Below are 26,900 nucleotides of genomic sequence, written 5' to 3' on the forward strand. Positions count from 1 at the left end.
AGCCTCTGTTTGTTAAGGCCACAATCGCACCATACACTTACACCACTACTATTGCACTTTAAAGAGGCAGAGCTTCTCCCCCACAGAATCCTGGGAAGTATAGTTTTTGAAGGGTGCTGAGAGTTGCTAGACTTCAATTCCCCTCACAGAGCTACAATTGTCAAGAGTGGTTTAACAGTCGGTCCCTCTTCCCAGAGAACTCTAGGACACTTCCTAAGATTCTTTAGGGGAAGCTGTGACTGTTTAAATTGCAATACTAATGGAATGAATGTACAGTGTGAATGTAGTGAAAAATACACACAAACGAACAGGGTGGTCATGGAATTAGGGTTTTCAGGCACAGAAAAGACAATGATCTTTTCCTGGTCTAGGTGGATTTTAAGTGCCCTTTACTGCACTACTTGGAAAACACTTTGAAATCTCAGGGGTTTCTGCAGCTGATTGACAACTGTGAGCATCCTATTCATCAGGGTGTAAGACAAATTTGGATGCATTAAGAACAATAAGATCTTATCTGCAAAACAAAGGGCAGGATTTTTTTATTGACAGAAGTTTCACTGCTTCTTTCCTCAGTAGAACAAGAATAATAAATTAAACAACAATAGAACCAATCCTGTTATTTTCCCTTTTTAGTCGTTTGGGGTGCTTAATTTCACAGTGCTACTCTGTTTATCGCCAAGAGAAGTTTTAAAAGCAACCAAGTCATATACTTTTCTCTCTCAACTCCCTTGCTTTCCGAGGAAGCGGAGTCAGTTCTTGCTCTCTTCACAGGAATCTGGAAAGATAAAGATTAGAATAATTTTGTGAAGGCATTGTCTGGGAAAAAAGCATGCACTGGGGAGCTGTGTCTCTCACTTCCAAAACGATACCAGTTGTTCTCAATGTACTCTGTGTGGCATATCCTGATCTTTATCAGTACAGAACCCTCCCCCCCATTGTTCTCTGTATTGCCCACAGGCCAGAATGGTCAAGGGGCCCTCATGAACAGGAACTGACTATCTAGAACAGCAATTCCGAATGGGGGGGAGCAGTGACTCATCCCATCTAGGATCATGGGAACCTTGTGGGGTCACCAACATACAATAGTATGATGAGCAGTGACAATATGGCTAAATGGGAACTGGCCACCAAAGGAAATCTTTTCTTATCAGCAAATTTCAGGGCTTCAACTCCATCATTTTTTCTCCATGAAAAAAATGAAAATAATCTCTTGCAGCTACTATGAGTATCAGTTTTGTAGCCCCATCCCTTCTCTTTTAACCATGGCCATGCAGCACTAGGCCTTGCTATCTTTGGTCATGCCCCTTCTTTTAAAGAAAAATATAGTTTTAACTAAAATGATATAATAAAATGTAATAGTTGCAACTCCCACCAGAGCGAAAATGGTGCCATGTCTCACCCATACGACAAAGAAAAATGGTGTCAAAACAAAGGCAAAATATACTTTGGGGAACTTTCAAAATGTTTAACTTATGGCAGTATTTTTGTATTATCATTGATCCAACTACTGGTACTCTTCAGCTGGCCCTGACTGCTCACTACCACCACTACATTTATTTCGTATGGCCCTCTTGACATTTTCAGAGCAGGTAAAGAAAAAACTGACAGAAGGGACTGGGAGGGATGCAGGGACACTAGAGCCCAATGGGTTATATAAGTGATTTCCAAGGAACGGCCTTCTTCACCGCTCACTTTGTAATTTGCACTATATTCAGTGCCACAGGACTAAGCTTAAGTACCTCCATGGAGCAACATAGCTCAAGGGTATTTCCAGAGGGTTATTTCCCCAACAAACGTAGCAGTGAAATGGAGGGGAAAGAGTAGTTGGGTGCTGCTGCTGGTCTCATTTTGTTCTACAGTTGCGATGAGCTCCAGTCTGACCTCAGTGATCCACAAAGATGGGGAGGGGAGCATCAGAACAATCCCTTGTGGGTATTAGAAGTGGCAGATGCTTCATGCTAAGCTCACCCACTCAGCATGGATTTGAAAAAAACACTTAAGGAATTTCAGAGGGATGGTCTTGAGGTGTGTCTTCCTGCACAAAATGTCAAACCAGCAGTAACAGTAGGAACATTTGAGTTACTCCCTAGGAGGCCCTCTGCACAGGCAGCACAATCCCAGGTGCCCATGCATATAGAGGACTACATGCCTTAAATAAACTGAATGCCTAGGGTTCAGCTTTAATATTCCTGCACCTAAAATAGGATGATCTACAGAGTGGCAATTCGAACTCCCAAACTCCCTATCAAATTGTGGTGGCACTGTGAAGGAGGATAAGATTCTCTCTTCCAGTCGTCACATTCTTTTTTGTGTGGGTTAGACACTAAAAAAAAGTTCCACCTGGGAACACTTTCCTCCAAGAAACTAACCTTGTCACTATGAATGCTTAGACACCTTTCTGGTAGTCCCAAAAACAGATTGCAAGCATTCTCTTCCAGTACTTGCAAATCCTTGAGGGCTCTTCGAAGTGCTGCTGGGGGTCAACATTCCAACCTTCAAGGGAGGTAAGAAGGTCCCCAGTAGGGGGTGGTCTTTGGTTCCACGAACACCTTATCTTGCTGTAGCTCTTGAAAGAGGCGCCCTATGCTAACCGACAGAGAATGTATCCATTGGTTTACATGTGCAGGCTGTTCTGAACCTTCCAATTTTCCTTTCACTGGCTGCTATACCTGCTTTTGCAATATGCATTTTTATTTCACTCTTGTGGCAACAGTAAAGTGGAGGGCCTGGGATGTGAGCATAATCTAGGCCTACTGGTGGTGGGCTGTATGCCCTTCAATTCTGCTTCCAACAAACCAAGCAGGGATGCTTGCATAGTCAAGCACCCCTGCTTCGAATCCATGCCGTGTTCCAATTTGCTACTCCTCCTAGCCCTGTGTTCTTTCCCAATCTGAATTGGCTCATGGCTGCTATTTGCCTCACAAACCATGGGAAATCCTACCACAGATCACCCACTGTCACATCTGGTCTGGCACATTTATTTTAAATCTTCATTCCAGACTACGTCTTGGTGGCCATATGTCTAGGACTCACCAGAAATATTTCCTTTGTCTTTGGGGCTATTGTCAGTATCGGAGTCCTTCTCAGGTGGCACTGTGTGTTCCATCTGTGACTGGTTGTCCAAGTTTGCACTTGGGTCTGCTGCTGCCGTATGGTTGTCAGTGAACAATGTAGTAGCTGCTGGCACTGCTGCGCTGGGCAGCTGGAGCAGACAGGAACTGGGTGGCACACTCTGGTTTTGAGTGTATTGTGCCTGTTCAGCAGAACAACATCCCCTTCCTGACCTGGAAAACTGTGTCTGTGAACAAAGTTGATTGGAGAATGGAGCTCCTTGCACATAAAAATCATTCCAGGGCATAGCCTGAAATGCAGGGATACAGCCTAGGTAAAAGCGGAAGCAAGAAAGAAGAAGAGAAGGGTGGAAAAAGAAAACAAGTAATTCCTTTGCGTTGTATCCATCACTCTGGGATTTGTGTTTTACCAGGAACAACTCTTTAAATTTCATGCCAAGTCTTTGAATAAAAATATAGGACATGCTAGAAGATCGCCTGCTCCTTCACAGCAGTTTGCCGCAGAAACAGTTTTTAAACTTAGGGTTTTTTTTAAAAAAATATTAAACATTTTGAACTTTAAAAAGCCTTTCTTACTGCTGCTACTATAAGGAAACCATTTTTCCTGGCCACCTCCAGAATGCCTAGCTGTCAGAAGGACCCCCTTGGTCCTTTTTCAGAGGCTACTAGGTGAGGCAGGGAGGTGGAGGCTTGCTGGCAGCTGTGGATAGAAGCCAAGCTTAGCTCCCAAACGAAGTGGTGCCTGCACACCTAGGCCCAGCAGTGAGCAAGTGGGTAGCAGGTTGGGCCACTGAGAGGCCCTTCTGAGTTCCTGGGCCCTCAGCCAGTGTTCAACTTGGCCAGCTGCTGGCACCAGGCCTGATGGCATCTGTCTCTTAATAAGGAATTGCCAGTACTGGGACAGAATTTGGTTGAGGGATGCTCACCTGAGTTCCCAGCTGGTGGCTGTATTAGGAGCTGTCCTCCTACATGGCTCTGTAGATACCCTCGAGAAGCCTCTGCTGTTCCATAAGTTACAAGCCCGCCATTGCAAGGAAGGGAGCAAAAAGCTGTGCTGGACTTACTAGGTGTAGCTGGTGTGAGGCGGACACTGGACAATGCACCGCCAGTAAAGTGAACTGGGAAGTGATGCAGTTGAGGCACCTGGAGTTGAGGATACTGGCTAAACTGGGAAACCCCAGACTGGCTATTTGGGTGACAATATGGCATCTCTAGGTTGGCGGTAGGTTCGAGCTGTTCAGGGTAACTACAGTGCACAGGAGTGTCGCTACTGGGGGGAAAAACAGTTCACAGGTTATTAAGATTTGTAATCCACTCTCTCCACAAAAGATGAGGAAAACATTTTGGGGAAAACATGTTCTAATATATTGAAAATGCATACACTTACATACTACAAAAAGTATCAAATTTTTGAAATATTAAAGTAAACCTTCACATGTCAAGGCACTAAATGTATACCCAAATACTATTTTTTACATTGCCTCCATAAGAAGTTCAGGTTCAAACTTTAGCAAAATTCAAGGGAAAAGGAGTTGCAAAGATGATGAGGCCCTCCAGTAAAAACACTCATGTTCATGCCTTTGTTTGAATTTGATATACGTGTAGTCTTATCACGAGACATGGGGCTGTTCACAGACATGTTATGACACAGATACCACATCACACATGACTGCAGAACACGTGCAAATATTACACACATGCCTGGTGGGTGGGGTAGAAAAGTGCAGTAAATTTCACGTGAATCTGCTCACAAATGATGCAGGCACTGCAGATGGTAAATTTCAAATTCAATTAAAGATAACAGATTTTGCAGGGTGGGACGAAAGCCAAAAGCGATGGGAGTACGACTTAGCCTTTTTGACTCAGTAGCAATCATCTTTAACATAAACTCTCAGTTGCCTTCACCTCTTGCTTCCACCAGGTTCACTTGTACTTGCTACTCTCCTACCTTGGGTTCTGGATGCTATAGGTGAAGGCCTCACTGGAGCTGCTTTCCTGGCTGGCTGGACTGTATTCACTGCTGGGGGTATCCAGCATCAGTGGAACAATGTGATTGTTTGGGTTAAATATCATGTTGAATGGGAGGCTGGCTCTATGAATAGGTGGAGGACTTGGGATGGCAGGAAAGATCTCCTCCTTGAGGGAGCCAAATGTACCCGGGGAAATAACTTTTGTCTGGACAGACTCATATGGGGTTGTCCTGCCAGTAAGTGAGATAACTGTAAAGGAAAAAAAGAACATGTCATATAAGCAAGGTAAACAGCAGGCCTCAGCACTCCCAGCAGTTGAAAGAGAATAGAAGATTCAGGGGTGAAAGTCTGCAAGGAAAGCAGTGGCATTAAAAAGACAGAAGCTGAATGGAGATACAATGTCATACAATGGTTGCTTTCTCGGTTAGTGGTTCTCAAGTTCACCACACATTTTTCAGGTATGTTTAACGCCTTAAACCTTAATGTGTGAATTCACAGAGTATCAGTGGTGGCTGATGCCCACTAAAGCTGGTGGGGCTACTAGGAGGTCATGGGAGCATGGCCAATGAGTGGTGACATAGGTGTGGTCAAGTTGTTCTGGACTTTTCCCTATATTCTACCCTTGCAAAGCTACTGTGGACATTTAAGCATTGCAATTTTATAAATAACACCTAACTAAACTGAAAAGTGTCTTACTTTGGTTCAGAAGGGATCCCTGCTGTCACAATTTCTACTGTAGGTTCATGCCAAAGAAGCCCCACTGAATTCCATGGGGATTGCTCCCTGATAAGTATGTACAGGATTGAAGCCTGAATTAGTTAGTCTTAAAGGTGCCAAACAGGGCTGTTAACAAGGAACCCTGTAAATTTCCAGATCTATGGGAAAAGATTATTCCCTTCCCCCAGCTCATTCACTTCTACATCTTTTTTCCAGACAGTATAATAAGGTGGAGGGAATTGTGGCCTATATGTATTATGTCACATAAATAAATGCAAATGATTAAGTAAAGAATAGATATTATAGAAAGATACTCGCACTCTTTCTTCTTTGCTCTTTTTTAACAAATACCAATTTTAAAAATCCCCAAGTTACTCAAAGTAGCAACCACACCCTTCTTCTGGCTAGCTAAAAAAAAAGCGCTTTGAAGTGTGGCCTTCAAGGAAATAGCTCTGAGCATGCTCGGATTGTGCTTCAAGGCAACCCTAGTAAGCTTATACTGAGTCTCCATAACAACAAGAGGGAGGGAGGGAGAACCTTCGCAACTGGGTTGGAAAGCTAGCAGCCCTATTACTCAATTTTCTATTTTTTTCTGCCCAGAGACACAGGAGAGGGACCATATACTTTGGGATTAGATCGGAATGCATGTGGGACAGACAAGAGCGTGTGGTTTTGAGATATTGGGGGGGTTAAAAATTTACTTGACAGTCTTTTTGGGAAGGCTGTGCCCCAGTAGCCCTTGATGACTAGCCTCAACTGATGAGTATCGTGCAGGTATGACACAACTGTATCATCAGGGAACTGTGATTTGTCTCAGTTCCCTGTTGTGTGTACTGTCAGTGGCCAACGTAAGTTTGCCTCTGCATAATGTGTGAAGTGGCCCCTAAGGGTCATACTGAGGACAATCATTCTGGCTTGCTGCTTCTTCCACTGAAGCATCTTTCGAATTGCATATATTGTAGGAGATCATGTTAAGACAAGTTAAAGGAAACATGATTTACTTCACACTCTTCTACAGAAGGGCAAAAGGGATGGTGGGAGGATCCAGATTCCTCTTGAGCTGCTTATGAATTTTTGCAATTACATCTAACACCAATGACACTTCACTTCTAGCACAGAACAGGTTTCTCCGATACTGCCTGCAAGTTTCTTCCTTACAGGAAAGGGGTATAATGAGCAGTCAGGACATTCCTGGACATTTTTTTGGGGGGGGAGGGGACAGACTAAACGCACAGTTGTCATTCATTCGTATGTGGGGGCAATCTAGATATCTTTCCTTAACCATCCATTGACAGGTGACAGGTCAAAAGTATCCTCACAGCACTGAAAAAATGCAGATCTTTTGTATCAGTCTTCTATAGGCCATGCTTCAGGTGGTCCTTCACAAGGATAAGGTGTGAATGGCTGTGTAGTGTTTCATGGGCTCCCCTCCTAAACCTAGCAAAAAAAATCAACTTACAGGTTTTGGGGGTCAATTTTACCCCTATTAAAATGACTGAGAAAACTGAGGGTTTTATTCAACGCAGAGTAGACCCACTGAAATTAATGAACGTAAATTGGTTGTTTCTGTTAACTTCAATAGGTTTACTCTGAGTAGGACTAGCATAATATCACCCTGAAAAAAAAGCACGTAAGATGCTAGGGGTCAAAGTGACCCTGCAAAATGTATAGACCACACCCTATTCTTTTAATTTATTGTGGGAAAAGAGCATAGAGAGTGTTAAGCCAATATTTTGACTATTTTAATAATAGGTAAATTACTAATTTTTCTTAATAGCACTACAAACTTTATTATGGGTCAACGTACCCCATAGGTTTACAAAAACCCTCTACAAATATTTTAGAACAATTTTTTTCTCTTAGAACCTTCCTTATTATCCTGCAAAATTTTCACATTGAGCAAAACTTACTAATTCAGCTTTTGGGGTCATGTTGACCCCGTGACATTCTTCAAAAGTCTTGCATATTATATAACAGCCTTACAATTGATGAACAATAAGTGCCATTCTGTAGAAGGTATCCAATATTATATTACTCAAACTCACAGAATATGACATTTTGCCTGTATTGCAATTCCAAGACATCTTATGTTTAGACTGCTGACATATATAAAGGTGTCCCAGCAGCTCAACAATAGCTGATAATCTAACACCACATTTGCAGAGTTGAACTATACTGCATGAACTATACAACTGATACTTTTTTCATCAATGTGCTACTAGCCACATAATTACACTAACAAAAACCTGTCTGTGGTTGGTACATTGAAACAAACAGACCAGAAGTTCCCCCAGTGTATCTTCTCCACAAATCCAGATATGTGAATAGCAGCATTTTGGTTTTCAAAAAGATTTGACACTTGCTAGTTATGTACCAAAGAAAAGCCAGTGATTATTTCCTCAGTGCATCGAGATGTGGCAATCTCAGACAACAAATCCAAGCCTGAAATCATTAATTATTTTAATAAGACCAAAGGTGGTATAACCATGGAATGCTTTAAAAGAAATGGGGGTGCCACAGCATCTGATTGTCCTGATGAACAACCTATACTCTGGACAAGAGGCTACTGTAAGGACAAAATTGGAGAGGTTCCCATTCAGAAAGGGTATGAGACGGGAGTATTTTATCACCCTACTTGTTTAATATATACGCAGAACATATATGGAAAGCAGGAGTGGACCAAGATGGAGGTGTGAAAACTGGAGGGAGAAATATCAATAATTTAAGATATGCAGACAATACCATACTACTAGCAGAAACCAGGAATGATTTGAAACGGATGCTGATGAAAGTTAAAGAGGAAAGCACAAAAGCAGGACTACAGCTGAGCATCAAGGAGACGAAAGTAATGACAACAGAAGATTTATGTAACTTTAACGTCCACAATGAGGATTATGAATACCATGACACTGTCATTAACCAAAATAGAGACAATAGTCAAGAAATCAGAGGAAGGCTAGGACTGGGGAGGGCAGCTATGAGAGAATTAGAAAAGGTCCTCAAATGCAAAGATGTATCACTGAACACCAAAGTCAGGATCATTCAGACCGTGGTATTCTGGATCTCTATGTATGGATGTGAAAGTTGGACAGTGAAAAAAGTGGATAAGAGAAAAATCAACTCATTTCAAATGTGGTGTTGGAGGAGAGCTTTGTGCATACTATGGACTGCCAAAATGACAAATAACTGGTTGTTAAAACAAATTAAACCAGAACTATCATTAGAAGCTAAAATGATGAAACTGAGGTTATCATAGTTTGGACACATAATGAGAATATATGATTCACTAGAAAATACAATAATGCTGGGAAAAACAGAAGGGAGCAGAAAAAGAGGAAGGCCAAAGAAGAGATGGAGTGATTCCATAAAGGAAGCCACAGACCTGAACTTACAAGATATGAACAGGGTGGTTCATGACAGATGCTCTTGGAGGTCACTGATTCATAGGGTTGCCGTAAGTCATGATCGACTTGAAGGCACATAACAACAAAAGGAGGTATAGACTCCTGTGGCCAGATGGTCTTTACCTACACTTCCAAATATACTTATTTATCAATATTTGTATGCCACCCCTTAACAGAAAGCTCTCTGAACAGCTTCCAGTATATATAAACCCAAACAGTCACACACACACCTGCCTCTACTGATGCCAAGATAAAAGGGAGGTGCCATGTGACAAAATGGAAATGGACTGCCTTCAAGTCGATTCCGACTTATGGCGACCCTATGAATAGGGTGTCCATGCTAAGCGGTATTCAGAAGGGGTTTACCATTGCCTCCCTCTGAGGCTGAGAGGCAGTGACTGGCCCAAGCTCACCCAATGAGCTTCATGGCTATGTGGGGATTTCGACCCTGGTCTCCCAGGTTGTAGTCCAACACTTTAACCACTATGCCACACTGATGACAGAAAATTACAGCACTGATGTAACTGTTGTGCCTGTCCAAGTCTCAAAGTTGTGAAATGTGGTAATTGTGCACAGGCTGTTTAAGCCTGTGCTATGGTTGCAAGTTCTGTGAAATGTGCTGTTAGGGATAATTCAAAACTCATGATTACACGGTTAAACTATTATTATACAGCCACAAGAGTGGCTGTATACTAGAGCTAGCATGGATTTTTCACATTCCACAATGATAAATTGAAAATACCCACCATGTCATTCCGATGCTTCCCATAAGATCAGTTCAACGCAAAACCTTACAAAACTTATAGTCCTGAACTCAGAAACGCTTGCTTAACAACCTTCTCAATTTTCATGGTGATAAACAAAACAGTCAGAAAGAATCGAGAGTTCAAAGTCTAAAGAGAGAGTGGAAAAACAGACCCCTTTTGGACTTTTTTCTCTGAGAGTTCTCATAATCTGTTGAAATTCATTAAAAATCAGCCATGTTCACAGAGGACCTGTAATCCTGTTACTGACCTTGCCCCATACTCTAACCTTCATCGTTTCCAGTTTAAAAGTTAAAAATGCCTGGCTGAGTTTTAATTAATTTAAGAAATTTTGCATTAAACTGAATGATGTCGGGCATGCTCAATAAGAACCAACTGTCAGTATTCTAAAAGCCAGACTCACAGCTGCTTGGCTTGGGTAATCAGGGCCACACCCACACCAGACTTTGATTTCTCATGTGACAGTGATGGCTTCCCTCAGATAATCTTTGGAAATGTAGTTTGTGAAGGGTGCTGAGAGGAGACTGCTATTCTCTTGACAGAGCTCCAGTGGCCAGACTGGTTTAACAGTCAGCCACTCTGATTGATGCTCTGTGAGGGGAACAGGGCCTCTCCTAGCAACTCTCAGCACCTTTCACTAACTACTCTTCCCAGGATTCCCATGACTGTCCAAAGTGAAATAAAGGCCTGGTGTGGATGTGGCCAGGGACAGCTTTGGTTTAAACTTGGGTGGGAGGCTACGTGTGCCTGCTGTAGAATAAAAAGGTGGGGGAAATGCTGAAAAGCAATGATACTGTTCACAATGTTTTCCTTTTGGAAAGGGGCTTCCCTTCTGGCCAGTGCCCACCCACCCAATCTCCTCCCCCTCCCCTCCCTGGGGTCAGTGTTGGACTACGACCTGGTAGACCAGGGTTTGAATCCCCACACAGTTATGAAGCTCACTGGGTAACCTTGGACCATTCACTGCCTCTCAGCCTCAGAGAAAATCAATAGTAAAACCACCACTGAATACTGTTTACCATGAAAACCCTATTCATACGGTCACCATAAGTCGGGATCAACTTGAAGGCAGTCCATTTCCATTTTCAAACATAATTGCACAAAAATAAATGCGTCTGAACTCAAATGTTACCAAATTCTTGCAAGCTACACAGGAAGTGGATTGGACTGTGAAAGATTGACCCAAATGGTGTTTGCATTTTGACCAATTTGTAGGGCAGTCCAATATCTCAGAGAGGAGGGCAGGTCTCCTGCTTTCACTATAGCTGCCCAATTTCCCGGCTTTTTAAAGTTTGATAGAAATATATGTTGGCTATAGGTACATTCTTAAACCATAAGGTTTTTTGCCTATTAGTGAATAACAATAATATATTATACTGACATTGTCATACTAATACAACTGTTTTAATTATGCTATATGAATGGCATAATATATTGTTTTAAATTTTAAAAAACCCTATGTGGCACCGGTGAGTTAGATCCCACAGATCATTCTTGTAGATTCATGTATTTTACAGTGTCCAGGTTTGCACATCACACTAAGCCAAACCTTGCCTTAGCACAACCATAAAGTTTACTAGCCATGAGCTGTAACCAACTGTTACCATAACTGCAGCGTGTGGTTAGTATGGAGCAGTGGTCATCAACGCAGTGCCCGTAAGCTCCCGATTTGGCACCCATGACAGTAATAATGAATGGCTGCTGGAAAGTTCCCAAGACCTGCATTTAAAAACCCAGCTAGAAACCAGGCTCCAAAGTTTTTTGTTGGGTATGGATGTAGACTGAGCATATGCCCTTTCCAAAGTCAATTTTGACTGGAAGTCAGCCCCCCTCCATTCTATTCTGGACAGGAAGAGTACAGTAGACAAGTAGCTTTTCTTGTTTTCTGGGCATGGGAGGCATGTGTGTTTGGGATAGGGAGTTCTGGGGCATAGAAACCACTTTTTCAGTTGATACCCTTTTTAACATTTTTTTCTTTTTGCAAAACTGGGGGTGGGGAGCTACAGGGCCTTTACCTCTCTATTGCCAGGGCGACTGCCTCATGCTTGACCAATTTTGGGAGGGGGGAGCTCTTTCCATTTACCCCTTTAAGAGGGGTTTTTTTGGCCTTTTTTTCAGTACAGGAGAGGAGACGTGGTGAGGTGTTTTCTGTTCTCTTGCTCAACTGGCCACCTTGTGTGATTGCAAGGAGCCCTGGGCCATAGAGTCCAGTTTTTGCTTTCCCCCCCCTTTTGAGTCAGAGGGTGGGCACTGTGTTTTAAGTCTGCTGTTAATTTTGTGTATTTGTTTGGGTGGAGGTTCATCCCTGCAGGGCTGTTTTTAGCTTTACTGATTAAGTGACTTTTTCCTGGATTTGAAGCAATACCTGCTTGGTGAATCTTTTCTGCACACTGCAGCTGACGTTCAGCCTCAATCATTTTATTATTTATTTGTTTGTTTAATTTATACCCTGCCTTTTTTTCATGATAGAAACCCAAGGTGGCTTACATATGGTTCCCAGGCGGTCTCCCATCCAGGCACTGACCAGACCTGACCCTGCTTAGCTTCAGCAGGGAGCTGGCCTCATGTGCCTTCAGGCCATATCACACTTGTCTGGGGCAATGTTCTCCAGTCACTACTCTGGTGAGCTGTTCTTTTCAATTCTTTGTTCCATATTTTTGTAACTAAGAACTTGTACATGTATTAAGAACATAAGAACATAAGAACAGCCTGCTGGATCAGGCCAGTGGCCCATCTAGTCCAGCATCCTGTTCTCACAGTGGCCAACCAGGTGCCTGGGGGAAGCCCGCAAGCAGGACCCGAGTGCAAGAACACTCTCCCCTCCTGAGGCTTCCGGCAACTGGTTTTCAGAAGCATGCTGCCTCTGACTAGGGTGGCAGAGCACAGGCATCATGGCTAGTAGCCATTGATAGCCCTGTCCTCCATGAATTTGTCTAATCTTCTTTTAAAGCCATCCAAGCTGGTGGCCATTACTGCATCTTGTGGGAGCAAATTCCATAGTTTAACTATGCGCTGAGTAAAGAAGTACTTCCTTTTCTCTGTAATGAATCTTCCAACATTCAGCTTCTTTGAATGTCCACGAGTTCTAGTATTATGAGAGAGGGAGAAGAACTTTTCTCTATCCACCCTCTCAATGCCATGCATAATTTTATACACTTCTATCATGTCTCCTCTGACCCGCCTTTTCTCTAAACTAAAAAGCCCCAAATACTGCAACCTTTCCTCATAAGGGAGTCGCTCCATCCCCTTGATCATTCTGGTTGCCCTCTTCTGAACCTTTTCCAACTCTATAATATCCTTTTTGAGATGAGGCGACCAGAACTGCACACAGTATTCCAAATGCGGCCGCACCATAGATTTATACAACGGCATTATATCGGCTGTTTTATTTTCAATACCTTTCCTAATTATCGCTAGCATGGAATTTGCCTTTTTCACAGCTGCCGCACACTGGGTCGACATTTTCATCGTGCTGTCCACTACAACCCCGAGGTCTCTCTCCTGGTCGGTCACTGCCAGTTCAGACCCCATGAGCGTATATGTGAAATTCAGATTTTTTGCTCCAATATGCATAATTTTACACCTGTTTATATTGAATTGCATTTGCCATTTTTCCGCCCATTCACTCAGTTTGGAGAGGTCTTTTTGGAGCTCTTCGCAATCCCTTTTTGTTTTAACAACCCTGAACAATTTAGTGTCGTCAGCAAACTTGGCCACTTCACTGCTCACTCCTAATTCTAGGTCATTAATGAACAAGTTGAAAAGTACAGGTCCCAATACCGATCCCTGAGGGACTCCACTTTCTACAGCCCTCCATTGGGAGAACTGTCCGTTTATTCCTACTGTCTGCTTTCTGCTTCTTAACCAATTCCTTATCCACAAGAGGACCTCTCCTCTTATTCCATTGACTGCTAAGCTTCCTCAGAAGCCTTTGGTGAGGTACCTTGTCAAACGCTTTTTGAAAGTCTAAGTACACTATGTCCACTGGATCACCTCTATCTATATGCTTGTTGACACTCTCAAAGAATTCTAATAGGTTACTGAGACAGGACTTTCCCTTGCAGAAGCCATGCTGGCTCTGCTTCAGCAAGGCTTGTTCTTCTATGTGCTTAGTTAATCTAGCTTTAATAATACTTTCTACCAGTTTTCCAGGGACAGAAGTTAAGCTAGCTGGCCTGTAATTTCCGGGATCCCCACTGGATCCCTTTTTGAAGATTGGCGTTACATTTGCCACTTTCCAGTCCTCAGGCATGGAGGAGGACCTGAGGGACAAGTTACATATTTTAGTTAGCAGATCAGCAATTTCACCTTTGAGTTCTTTGAGAACTCTCGGGTGGATGCCATCCGGGCCCGGTGATTTGTCAGTTTTTATATTGTCCATTAAGCTTAGAACTTCCTCTCTCGTTACCACTATTTGTCTTAGTTCCTCAGAATCCCTTCCTGCAAATGTTAGTTCAGGTTCAGGGATCTGCCCTATATCTTCCACTGTGAAGACAGATGCAAAGAATTCATTTAGCTTCTCTGCAATCTCCTTATCGTTCTTTAGTACACCTTTGACTCCCTTATCATCCAAGGGTCCAATTGTCTCCCTAGATGGTCTCCTGCTTTGAATGTATTTATAGAATTTTTTGTTGTTGGTTTTTATGTTCTTAGCAATGTGCTCCTCAAATTCTTTTTTAGCATCCCTTATTGTCTTCTTGCATTTCTTTTGCCAGAGTTTGTGTTCTTTTTTATTTTCTTCATTCGGACAAGACTTCCATTTTCTGAAGGAAGACTTTTTGCCTCTAAGAGCTTCCTTGACTTTGCTCGTTAACCATGCTGGCATCTTCTTGGCCCTGGCGGTACCTTTTCTGATCTGCGGTATGCACTCCAGTTGAGCTTCTAATATAGTGTTTTTAAACAACTTCCAAGCATTTTCGAGTGATGTGACCCTCTGGACTTTGTTTTTCAGCTTTCTTTTTACCAATCCCCTCATTTTTGTGAAGTTTCCTCTTTTGAAGTCAAATGTGACCGTGTTGGATTTTCTTGGCAATTGGCCATTTACATGTATGTTTAATTTAATAGCACTGTGGTCACTGCTCCCAATCGGTTCAACAACACTTACATCTCGCACCAGGTCCCGGTCCCCACTGAGGATTAAGTCCAGGGTTGCCGTCCCTCTGGTCGGTTCCATGACCAACTGATCTAGGGAATAGTCATTTAGAATATCTAGAAACTTTGCTTCTTTGTCATGACTGGAACACATATGCGGCTAGTCTATGTTTTTTATTTTATTTAGTTTATGTTTTTTATTTTTTTTTATTCTTGTTGTAAGTCGCCTAGAGTGTCCCTAACCCGGACAGATAGGCGACTGAAAAATAAAATTTATTATTATTATTATTATTATTACATGCACTTGCTTCTTTCCTCCCCCCCAATCAATTTTCCTTTTTTGTTACATCTTTACAGACTGTAAGCCTGGTGGCAGATTTTTGTTTGTTTGTTTGAGTAATTTGTATGACCTTTCTGGGAGCCTTTTTTGGCTTGAAGAGTAGAATAAAATTTATTTAAATAAACAATAAAGAACTGCATTATTACTAGCAGCCAGCATTAAATGCATCTTTTTGTCACTGTGCATGCATATCCATGCAATTACTGAGTTCAGGAATAATTCCGAATTATGTTTTATTTTCTCACTGTAATTTACAACACCTTACCGACAACAGGTGGTCTTGTCTCTTTGACACTTTAATCATTTTGTGCTACACCATGCCCCCAACAGCAGCCATTTTATGCTATGCCCCCCCAATGGCAGCCATTTTGTGACTGGTGCCCACAACTGCAATTTGGCACAGGAGGGAAACTTTTACTGATGCTAATGGAAAGTTCTTTCCCAGCTGAGTCAGGGCAGGGTGGAATTTTCACTAGGCTCAATGGGGTGGGGGGTAGGGAGAGAGGATTTAAAAAACCCACACAACTTCTCCATGTACCTTGATCCAGATTCTGATCAGGATCCCGCTAGATGCTATTTATAGTTTTAAAAGGTAACTAGAATGCGTTTAACATAATGCATAATCTGACCCTAAATTTAATATATTGCAAGTTTACAAACTGATAATATAGGCTGCTGAATAACAGAACTGGTCAGTAGTACCAGTTATTTAATTTAAATATATTTATAGACCACCTCTCTAAGTAAAATTGTCAAAATGATTTACATAACAACTATTAAGAATTAAAACTCCAATAATGATAAAATGAAAAATAGAACCAAAAGACAACAAGCAAAACATTTCCTGCAAGGCACCCAAAATGTTGATACACCAGGAATATAAAAGGCATATATCCAGGCTAGACTATAAAAGATAATTTCAGCCAAGCCATTAGTTAAAAGGTGCTTTGTAAAACAAACAAGTATATTTTGTGGTTAGGCCTCCTGAAACAAAAGGCCTTCATAGAACTTCTATTTCTCCAATGTATTTATTCATTACATTTATGTCTCACCTTTCTTCCATCAAGGAATCAAAGGCAGTGTACATATGGTTCCTCGGTGGTCACCCATTTGGCACTGACCAGAACCAGGCCTGCTCAGTTGCAGCAAGGTGGTGGTCTCACGCACCTTCAGGTCATAGCCTGGGATAGGAATGTGAAGGCCCAGAGAAATGTGGGGGGGAAACAAGGTTTTTTCCATTCCCCCACCCCCAAGCCGTTTGTTTCAGAAAAACTGGATTATGGAATGTTTTATTTTAGCATGATGAATACAATGTTTCATTGAATCTTGCCCCCCCCCCTTTTCTCACTTCTTTTTATGGGAATGGATGGTTTATGTCTGCTTCACACTGTGAAGGACTAGCAGAGAGATAAATAATTTTCTTTGTTATTAATGTTGATGGTTTCTTCTGTTTTGTTTAAATAGTTTTTTGCCTGCTCCTCATAAACTGGCAAAAGGAAAGAGGTTCCTTACAGTCCAGGATCTTGTAGATCCATTTGTTACAAAAAAAGTAAAAATTTAAATTCAATTTCTAATAATTGTTTGAATAAAATGTATTTTTAATATACCAAATCTGATATTTTTATGCCAGACCAATTTGTACATAATTACATTTGATGATCCTGAAGTAACAAAGTGACTTTCAATCTGTAAAAAGTGCTAATATTGCATTTTTACATTTTTTCTGAAAATTTATGTTTTTTTCTGGAACTCTGGTAACTTTCTGGAGGTCAGATGGCAATAAATTCCAGAGTCACAGAAAAGGCTCTCTTCCTTTGTGCTCACTAGCTGGCACATAAATGAAGAGAGGGCCTCCTTCATTGGTCTTAATGGGCAGGCAGGTTGATATGGGTATATCTAGTCCTTCAAATAACTCTGGCCCAAACCATTTAAGGCTTTAAAGCAGGGTAAGCTAATATGTGGCCCTCCAGATGTTGCTGGACTATAACTTCCACAGCTGGTGCAAAATTCAGTAGACAGACTGCTCACTGGGACAAGACGGTTTGAGCACATAACACCAATTCTGGCACAACTTCACTGGCTACCAATTAGTTTCCAGGCTCAATTCAAAGTGCTGGTTTTGACCTATAAAGCCTTATACCGCTCAGGACCCCAATACCTCAAGGACTGCCTCTCCCTACCAACCCTGATCCTGTACTCAGCATCAGAGGCCCTTCTTTATGTGCCCTCTGCAAAGGTGGTGTGGAGAGCGACATCATGAAAATGGGTCTTCTCAGTGGTGCCCCCCCATTTGCGGAACACTCTCCCCAGGGAGGTACGCCTGGTGTCACCATTATCCATCTTTGGTGCCAGGCAAAAACATTTCTCCCAGGGATTTGGTTCTTAACTTTGGTAGGCTTTTGGAGGGCTTCTGTCGTGTAGTCTTCCTAAGAAGGGTTGCTCCACTGCCTATGTACTGTTTTGTTTTTGACTTTTTAATATATATATATTTGCTTTTTGCTTTAAATTTTTTATAAACTGTAAGTTGCTTTTGAGTGCACATATTTCTGTAGAAAAACGACTAACAAATTCAATAAATAAATAAACAAATCCTGACCGTTGGCCATGCTGGCTGGGGCAGATGGGAGTTGGAGTCTAACAACATTTGTAGGGCCACAGATGTTCCCCACCTGTCTTAAAGATAAAAACCAGAACTTTAAATTGGGCTTGGAAACCCACTGGCAGCTCACCAGAAGGATAGTAGTGTCACAGGATATGACTGCCTTGCCCTCATCAAGACTCTGGTAGCTATATTCTGAATCAGCTGCAGTTTCTGAGCCACCTTTAAAGGCACTCCCAAAAAGAGCATGTTACAGTAGTCACAGTTAGACATGACTAGAGCATGGCCTACTATGGCTAGATCAGACCTCTCCAGCTGAAGCTGGTAAAACTCAGCCCGTGGCCCCCACTACCACTAAAGCCTCCCCAGTCCAGGAGAACTCCCATACAGCACACTTAGTCTTTCAGGAGGAGAACAACCCCATCTAAGATGGTTTGTTTGTTTGTTGATTGATTTATATCCCGCCCTTCCTCCCAGTAGGAGCCCAGGGCGGTTTAAGATCAGCTGTAAACCACTTTCTGGAGCAAATAATCACATACAGCTCCTCTGTCTTGCCCAAACTTAACATCAGCTCATTCTCCATCTTCCATCCCCAAACCATATCTCAGCCTCTCTGAGATCAGATGGAAAAGAGAAGTAGAGTTGAGTGTCCTCTGCATACTGGTATTTCATGTAGATGTTAAAAATTAATGATCACTGATATGCCCATAAGCCAATAGCTATGGGATGGAAAAAAACGCCTTCCAACACCACCTTCTAGAGACACTTGTCCAGCCACTGAAAAGTTGGGCCTCCTAAGCCCAACTTTGACAACTGATCCAGAAGAATACTATGGGAAATAGTATTAAAATTTGCTGGGAGGTCTAGGATAGCATCTCCCCTGTCCATTCTCTGACATAAATCAACCACCAGAGAAACCAAAGTTTTTTTGTCAAAACCAGGTCTAACCCTGACTGGAATGAATCTAAACAATTGGTGTCATTCAAGACCACCTGAAACTTATCCCAATTAGGATCCCAGTAAATGACAGGATTGAAACTGGATGGTAGTTGTCAAAAGCCATAGGACCTAAACTGGGCTTCTGCAACAATGGACTCACCTTCAGGCATGTGGCAATCGCATCATCCCTCAGAGAGGCATTAATCACCAAATGCCCAGATCCAGCTCTTGCTGACTTCACCAACCAGAATTGGCACAAGTCTAATGAAATGGAGGTAAGTCTCACCACTCCAAGACATTTGTCCACATCATCAAGCAACACAAATTAAAAAATATCCATCACAATACACCCAAACAGTACTCTTGTACCGTTTACCTCCAACTCTGTAAAAACTACAGTCGGCCCAGATATGAGTGCCTTTATCTGCCAAATGTATAGCAAATTGGTCACAGTGTGCCTTTGAGGGGTCAAGCTATTGCACACCAGGACCAGTTCCCAAAAGGTCCTTCACAACATGAAAGAGCACCACTAGATGACACTGAGCAGACACAATGGAGGCAGAGAAGATCTCTTCTCCAAAAAATCCCCAGGAGACCTCAGAAATCCTTCCTGATTTTCAGCCTCCTGGCAATAGGGGACCTACTGCATTTCAACATTTATAACCAGGTGTGCTTCTGGCCTCTACAAAACTGAGTACGGAACCAGTTAATTTCAAGTTGCTAGGCAAATCTCATCCTGAAAACCAGTGTAAGATCACCATCTACTGGTTGTTGCTGATACTGTGACTAAGATAAAATAAAACTTCCAAGACTCAAGTTTTCAAACTGTGGTTCTCCTCAAGCTTGCTGGAAGACCAGGAGCAGAGGAGCTCTACCCCGCCCCAACTGCTGAACTGGAATTTGACAAGCACAAGATGGAGAAAGGAGCTGCTCTGTTTTTATTATTTAGCTCAGATTTGCATAACAAGCCCAATGCAGTTCACCCACGCTGTAGGTGGCCAACTAGCGGCTCAAAACTATGAAAAATATATTGAATACAAACAACCTAACCTAATTTAAGAGCATGAAAACAGAGAGAATAAACATAAAAATAAAATGGTATGTTTTAAGTTGGATTCCTGCATTGAGCAGAGGGTAGGACTCAATGGCCTTACAGGCCCCTTCCAACTCCACTATTTTATGAAACGGTAGTATACAAAACTGGGGGGGGGGGTGAGTCACTATCTCAAAAGACGTTCCACAGAAGCTCACAATTAACAGCATGTATTGAATGGTAGCCAGACCTCTCCCTTGTTGTGGGTGTGACAGCCTTCCCTCCCAGCTCTCACCTGGATCTCCTCTTTCAATCACTTCCTCATCTTTGACATGTGACGGTAAAGACAGCTAGTTCTTCAAGCCCCACATACCTTCACAGTTTTAATATTGCTCTCTCTCTCCAAACACTCCTTTCAACACTGTCCTCAAAGCACTTAGAAACCGCAAGCCAAGTTTGCTTCCTATGCCAGTTGGCCAACTCCTTTGCATCTTCTCAGTCAGCATCCCCCATTCCAGCTGCTCGCCCTCAGCTGAGAGTAGGAGAAGAGGAGCCCTTTCCCTCCCACCCTTCAGATCACACCAAGGGCTCCTACCCTTGCCAGGCATGAGCCTTAGATATGAACAGGCTCCCCTTAAAAATGCTTTACATGAGGATAGGAAAAAGAGTGAAAGGCTGTTTCCTCTAGGACTCTGTCTTTACTCTTATGTCTTTACGGAGATAAGAGTCCATGTTCAAAGGCAGTTTGAAGTAAGGCCAAGAACTTATTTTAAGTTCATTAATGCCTGCACAAGTGAAGAAAATCTCTTCTAAGTCGCTTCATAAATGCAGTTGATCTTCATCTCAAAGTCAGAAGGGTTTTCACTGCCTCTTTCAAATACCCTTTACATTCTTAGTTTTCTTACTCACTGTCTGGGTGTTGAATTGGAACCAGACTGGATCCAGATGAACCTCAGGTGGATTGTGTTTGCCCTTATGATGCAAAAGCAAATTTTATAGTTGTTGCCCCAGGATTTGATAAAGAAGGAGTTAAGGGAAATATTCTGGAATCAGTCCTTGCCTCTCAGTGAAGCATGGTGGGAAATACCGTAGGCAAGGGATCTTGGGAGGTATTACGAAGTAACATAGGAAACTGCCTTATACTGAATCAGAGCCACTGGCCCATCTAGCATTATCTACAGCATTATCTATTTAGACAGAGAGTCTAAACCCAGACTGATGTTGCTGTATTACAACTCCCACCATCCCCAATCACTGACCATGGCAGGGGTTGGAGACCAACACAGCAAGTGGACCACAGGTTTTCCCATTGCTATATTAAATGAAAGTTATTGTTTCTTTCCAGTTAGTAGAGCTGCATGTCAGTCCTGAGGGCTAGGTATTTTCTTTTAAAAAAAATTGCAGCTGCAGAAAGCAGATATAAAATAGAAAGAACTACAGGCAGTTACCTTAGTATGCTCCAACTTTAATCTTTCTACTGCTCTGTTGTAAAGGAGAATCACAGATGTGAGGAACCTTCAATTTACAGTCTTACATTATATTTGCGCATTACAATTTTTGATGCATACCAAAGATGTTTTATGTGTATTAAGGATAGGGGAGAATATCCGCTAAATCGGACTTAGTACTGGATTCTGACTGAATTTGACAGTCTACTATTTTTTCGGACTGGCACTGATTTCTTGTAGTGGGCCATGGCTGCAATCGGCAGATTTTTTTTTTTAAAAAAAAATTCTTCTATTTTATGTAATTATCTTTGCAATGTCCTCAGAGTTGCTGCATTTGTAACTATGTAGGTGTGATAACAATTGCCACTTGTCCATTACATATTACGAAAAAAATTGCCATATAATGCAAAAAACATTGGCTGCCTGATCTGCCCTAGGCTATATATGTCACCAGTGTTAACTGTCAAATCATCCTGCAATTTTGTGTTTTTCAAACAAGCCAGCTCAGAGCATTCTGAATCTCCATCCTCTTGCGTGGGAAACATGAAGATGATGACAGAGACTGACCCATGCGACCTGCCCCACCCACCCCCATTTTCATTGCTATCCTCAGCTCATCAGAGGCTCTCTCTCTCTCTCTCTCGTGTGTGTGTGTGTGTGTGTGAGAGAGAGAGAGAATAAAAATACAAGGTGGTAGTAGTGGTGGTGGTGATGCTGCTGCAGTGCTGCTGACAAATTAATTTGAGAATAGCGAACGGGAGGGGAACCATTAAGCAGCACATCAGTTAGGCCAAGGCAAGAGACAGACTCAAAGGCAATTATCTGCCTCAATGATATGTAAATGGGGGAGAAATCCATGTGGAACACCGTAATCATTTACATAAACATTTACATTAAAAATTACATTTTTTTTGCCACCCTCCCCCCGATCAAATACCAAACCCCCCCACAGTGGATCGAATCAGCAAGTGCCAAAGCAAGCGGGAACAAAAAAAGCGTGGACTGGGATCAAACGACGGACTATCAGTATGCAAGCAGATTAGAACTAGGTAGCGAACCCCATCCCTAATGTGTACATTTTAAAATGTGAATGGAACCGAATGGAACCAAATGCAACCAGGCCTCGGTTTAATGCTGCATTATGTGTGAAATGTCACACTGAGAAAGGAAGGGAAGGGAATAAAGTAGCTTGGTAGGTAACAGGTAATCAGACCAAATCAGACCTACCAATATCACCAGTGGCACACACCCCAATAGCTCTCACCTGATGTGGAGGCCAGTGGCACAGACTGTCCACTGACTAGGCTAGAAGAGTTGACATCACCTGCAGTTTCCATCATGAACGCAGCAGGCTGATCATGCACCATGTCAGATAGTGGGGGCACAGGTAGCAGAGTTACACTGAAAGCGAAGTGAAGCATCATGTTCATAACAAGGAATGAACTGACGACAAAATCTAAATCTTCCTTTGATGTTGCTTCATTTCCCGCTTCTGAGGGAACCAGTACCTTTCACCCTTATTTCAAATTATTTTAACATGAAAATATTCATTTCTGTCTTTAGCTTGGTTAGCTAATCTGTCAAATGCCCCCTAATTTAAATGCTAATATTACAAATGTCAAAACAAAATTTATATTTCAGGAAGAACTGGGGTGTTATATTGAGAGGAAATTCGGGGAAGTAAAGAGAGGGACATAAGAAATAGGAACCATGGGAAGTGCTAAGAAGCTGTACAAGGGAAAAAACCATCCCCATATTACTGATGGGAGGGGCAGCTCAACAGTCCCATCTGCAGGAGGGAGCTGGGGGTAATATATTTGTTTGAGAAACTATAAAAGCAAAGATAGTTGTATTCTCTAATTGTTACTTTACTATAACATATTTTAATTTCACACATTATTTTCAGAGAAGATAACCTAGCAGAACTCATAAAACAGTTCAGTCTCTTTCTTTCTTTCTTTCTTTCTTTCTTTCTTTCTTTCTTTCTTGGCATCACAAATTCAGGGAGGAAATGATAGGAAAAAGTAATTTCTCTCAACTTCCTGTCTTATTTTCCATCACTGATCTCTGTTGCATAAGCACCTATACCTTTCAGTTTCTATCTCTGTAACTCACAGAAACTTGCATTAAATATATATATACATATATATATATAAACGAATAAAAACCAAATATTCTATAGAAACTAAGCTGAGTTTGGGTGCCTAGAATGTACAGCCCTAGCTACAGACCTCATTTTCTAGCACTATTAAGGGGAAAAGATGAAATTAAGAAAAATGTTATAGGAGATACCAAGAGTACTTCATTCATATAAATTGACCATTTAGTTGGAGACTAGCAATTTTTTTTGTTAAAACTGTTGAAAGTGATCTGAGGGATCCTTGAATGGGGTGTGTCCAGTCAACGCACTTTTAAAAAACAGATTATACGGGTTTCTGTAGAATTCCAAAACCCTGGAAAACCCATGTGACAAGAAAAGACACTGGGATGTAAAGAAACAGGGCAGCAATGCCTCCGTTTATACCATTTTCTGCTCTCTTAAAAAACTATCATTCATCTTCAACCTGAGATGTGGAGGCTTCTCACCCATGAGAGATTTGCTGAGGGCCTGTTGACAAAGCTGATGTTGTAGCTGAACATTTCTTGTTGCCCTTCACTGTCAATTTTTCTATTTTTCTCCACTTTGCTCTGCGATTCTGGAACCAGACCTAATAAAGGGAGGGGTAATCCTTAGTGAAACAAACACATACAATATTTCCATCTCCTCAAATTATACAAACAGCAAACTCACCAAAAGAGAAGAGAGCTTATGACAAGTTAATATTATTCACCAGATCCCAGGACCCTCCCCTTCATAACATACTGAAGCCCCTGCCCCAAATCTGACCAAAACCAATTTAAAAAATATAACAACTATTGAGCCCGCAATCTTGATTAGAATACCAACTGCTCAACCCTTTCAATCACCCCTCCTCAAGCTACATACCCCTACCCCCCAACTAGGTCATCTCTTTCAGGAACAAGCTGAACAAGAAAGACACTGAGAGATATGTGGTCCATCTACTGACATGCTTCCACCACCACCCCACCACAGAAAGGCAATGATGGTTGTGGTGGGGCTGTAAATGTCACCAAAGCGGCAGAATAACCCTTTCCAAATGAACTATTTCGATTATCAAAAATCCCCCTCTCCAAACTGCTTTTCCATCCATCCACAGGTGGGTGGAATTCCTACAGGGATTCTACAGGGCACTCTTCTTTGCCACATGGGTTAAAACACATCTGGTTGCATATGGGACAATTTTCATATCAAAATAAGCCTATGAGGAAAGGGTCAGTGACCACTTATTCCAGCACTGCTGCTGTGATTACAATGCATCATTCATCATTCCATTGAAAAAATATCCTGCCAGGAGATAGATCAGAGAGACCTCTCAGTTTCATGTGTAGTGTGAACCAGAGATCCAATGTGGTATAGTGGGAAGACGTGGGGTGGGAGACTTGGAGTCAGATCCTCATTTGGCCAAGCTCATGGTTTGGGCAGGTAACCTGCTTGTCTTATCCTAACTTATCTCACAGACCACTGGAAGACTCAAATGGGACATTTATTGTAAGTCGCCTAGAGTGTCCACTAACCTGGACAGATAGGCGACCAACAAATAAAATTTATTATTATTATATTATTATTATTATTTCTATGTACCCTGGGGTGAAACACATATTAACACTCTTTACCCTCCATGGCGCAGAGTGGTAAGCGGCGGTAACGCAGCCGAAGCTCTGCTCACGGCCGGAGTTCGATTCCAACGGAAGGAGGAAGTCGAATCTCCGGTAAAAGGGGTCGAGGTCCACTCAGCCTTCCATCCATCCGTGGTCGGTAAAATGAGCACCCGGCGTATGCTGGGGGGTAAAGAAAGGCCGGGGAAGGAACTGGCAATCCCACCCCATATATACGGTCTGTCAAGAAACGTCGCAAGACGTTACTCTAAGAGTCGGAAATGACTCGCACTATAAGTGCGACACCTTTACCTTTTACCATATATATGTTGAGAAAGAAATATCAAAATCCCTTATTTTAAAAAAAATGCCCCCCGAAATGAAATCAGGCTACCTGAAGGAATGAGACCCCTCACTTAACAAGCACTCCAAATACACAAGGGTCAAATAATGTCACTTTCTCCCAAACCCAACAGATCTCATTTAAAAAAAATTTAGGGATTGCCATATATATACTTTATATATATTGAAAGCACATAAATAAATTGAAATGAAGCAATATCTTCCATTAAACGAACATCTCCATGAGATCATGCAAGTCTTTAGAGCACCCAAATATACCTTGATGCAAGTCTGCATTAAACACAAAATTTGATTGTGCAGTTATGCGAAAACTCTTTAATTTCTGGTCACTCTTATATTTAGTCCATTCTAAAAATGCACTGATTTGTACAAGCAAAGACACCTCGTATCAGTTCAGATGAGCAATCTACTCATGTGGGCAGTTTAATATTGGGCTTGTCCACACCAGAGTTTATTAGGTGCTTCTAGTTGTTTGTGTTCCCACTGAATTTGCGTAGTCCACATGTTGTCATCAAACACCACCAATCTTGATGCTTTTCCTCTGTGAATTCAAGTTTACTAGATACAAGGATGATCTGATTAATTGGGGGAAATTGGGCTCCAAATTGCTTCACTTAGGGCTGCAGATGTTTTGTTTCTGTGCTTTTGGGTGGGTGGTCTGTCAACTGTCACTTTCTGCTACTCCCCTTTCCACACCTATTACTTCCTCCAATTATTTGTGGCACAATGAGGAGTATTTTTTTTCTTCTGATCCCTCAGATGTGAACAAAACCAGAAAATTGCACAAGCAAACCTGAAATCTGAGAAGTGTGCTGAGAATTACAATTGCTTTCATTTCTTTTCCAACCTGCTAGGAAGGGCGCATCAGGACCTTAGTTATATATATATATATATATATAGATCCCTGACATTTGCACAAAACCGGAAAACTGTACAAGCAAATTTACAATTGCCTGACTATGTGCTTTTGCACACTTCTTGGGCAGGGCTTGTTTAAAAAAGCATGCACCCGCAGCCTGCAAGGGGAAGAGGACCATCGCTGCCCAGGGAGGGAGAGCCATCTGCCTGCCTGCGCTGCTGCTGCGCTGCTGCTAGAAGATTTCATCTACTTATATAGTGCTGGACGATGTTGGTTTAGCGGGTTGAATTGTATGGAGTGATTACACTCAAATGCATGTTGTATGTAAGGTGTAAGTTGTGTATTGTCTGTCTTATGTCGTATGTTACGTGTTGTATCGTTGTTCTAATTACATGTTTGTTGTATGTATGTTGTTTGTATATTGTCGTGGTGTACAAGAAGTGACTGGCAGCCCCCGGGGGGTAAGGGGTGGGGTTTTATGTTTATTTGTTATATTATTTAAGATAGGCCTGTCCAGCAGGCAATTAGGGATAGGGGCATGTGCAAACCAAGGAGGGATGAAACAGAGAAGGAGGGGGGCCAAGC

At 42.0% G+C, this 26,900-nt stretch overlaps 1 protein-coding gene across 1 annotated transcript in view; it reads right to left on the minus strand.

The window, feature by feature from the left end:
- Positions 1–510: 510 nt before the first annotated feature.
- The window catches only part of NOBOX (NOBOX oogenesis homeobox), a 41,254-nt gene continuing 14,864 nt past the window's right edge, over positions 511–26,900 (minus strand). Inside the window, exons 4-9 of the mRNA XM_061582616.1 lie at positions 23,963–24,084; positions 22,641–22,777; positions 5,020–5,290; positions 3,998–4,341; positions 3,034–3,381; positions 511–775 (exon numbers count right to left, since the gene is read on the minus strand). Coding sequence (XP_061438600.1) covers positions 750–775; positions 3,034–3,381; positions 3,998–4,341; positions 5,020–5,290; positions 22,641–22,777; positions 23,963–24,084 — 1,248 coding nt within the window. The 3' untranslated portion in view covers positions 511–749. The remainder of the gene's footprint in view (positions 776–3,033; positions 3,382–3,997; positions 4,342–5,019; positions 5,291–22,640; positions 22,778–23,962; positions 24,085–26,900) is intronic.

The sequence above is a fragment of the Rhineura floridana genome, chromosome 8, assembly GCF_030035675.1.
Source record: "Rhineura floridana isolate rRhiFlo1 chromosome 8, rRhiFlo1.hap2, whole genome shotgun sequence".
Lineage (NCBI taxonomy): Eukaryota > Metazoa > Chordata > Lepidosauria > Squamata > Rhineuridae > Rhineura > Rhineura floridana.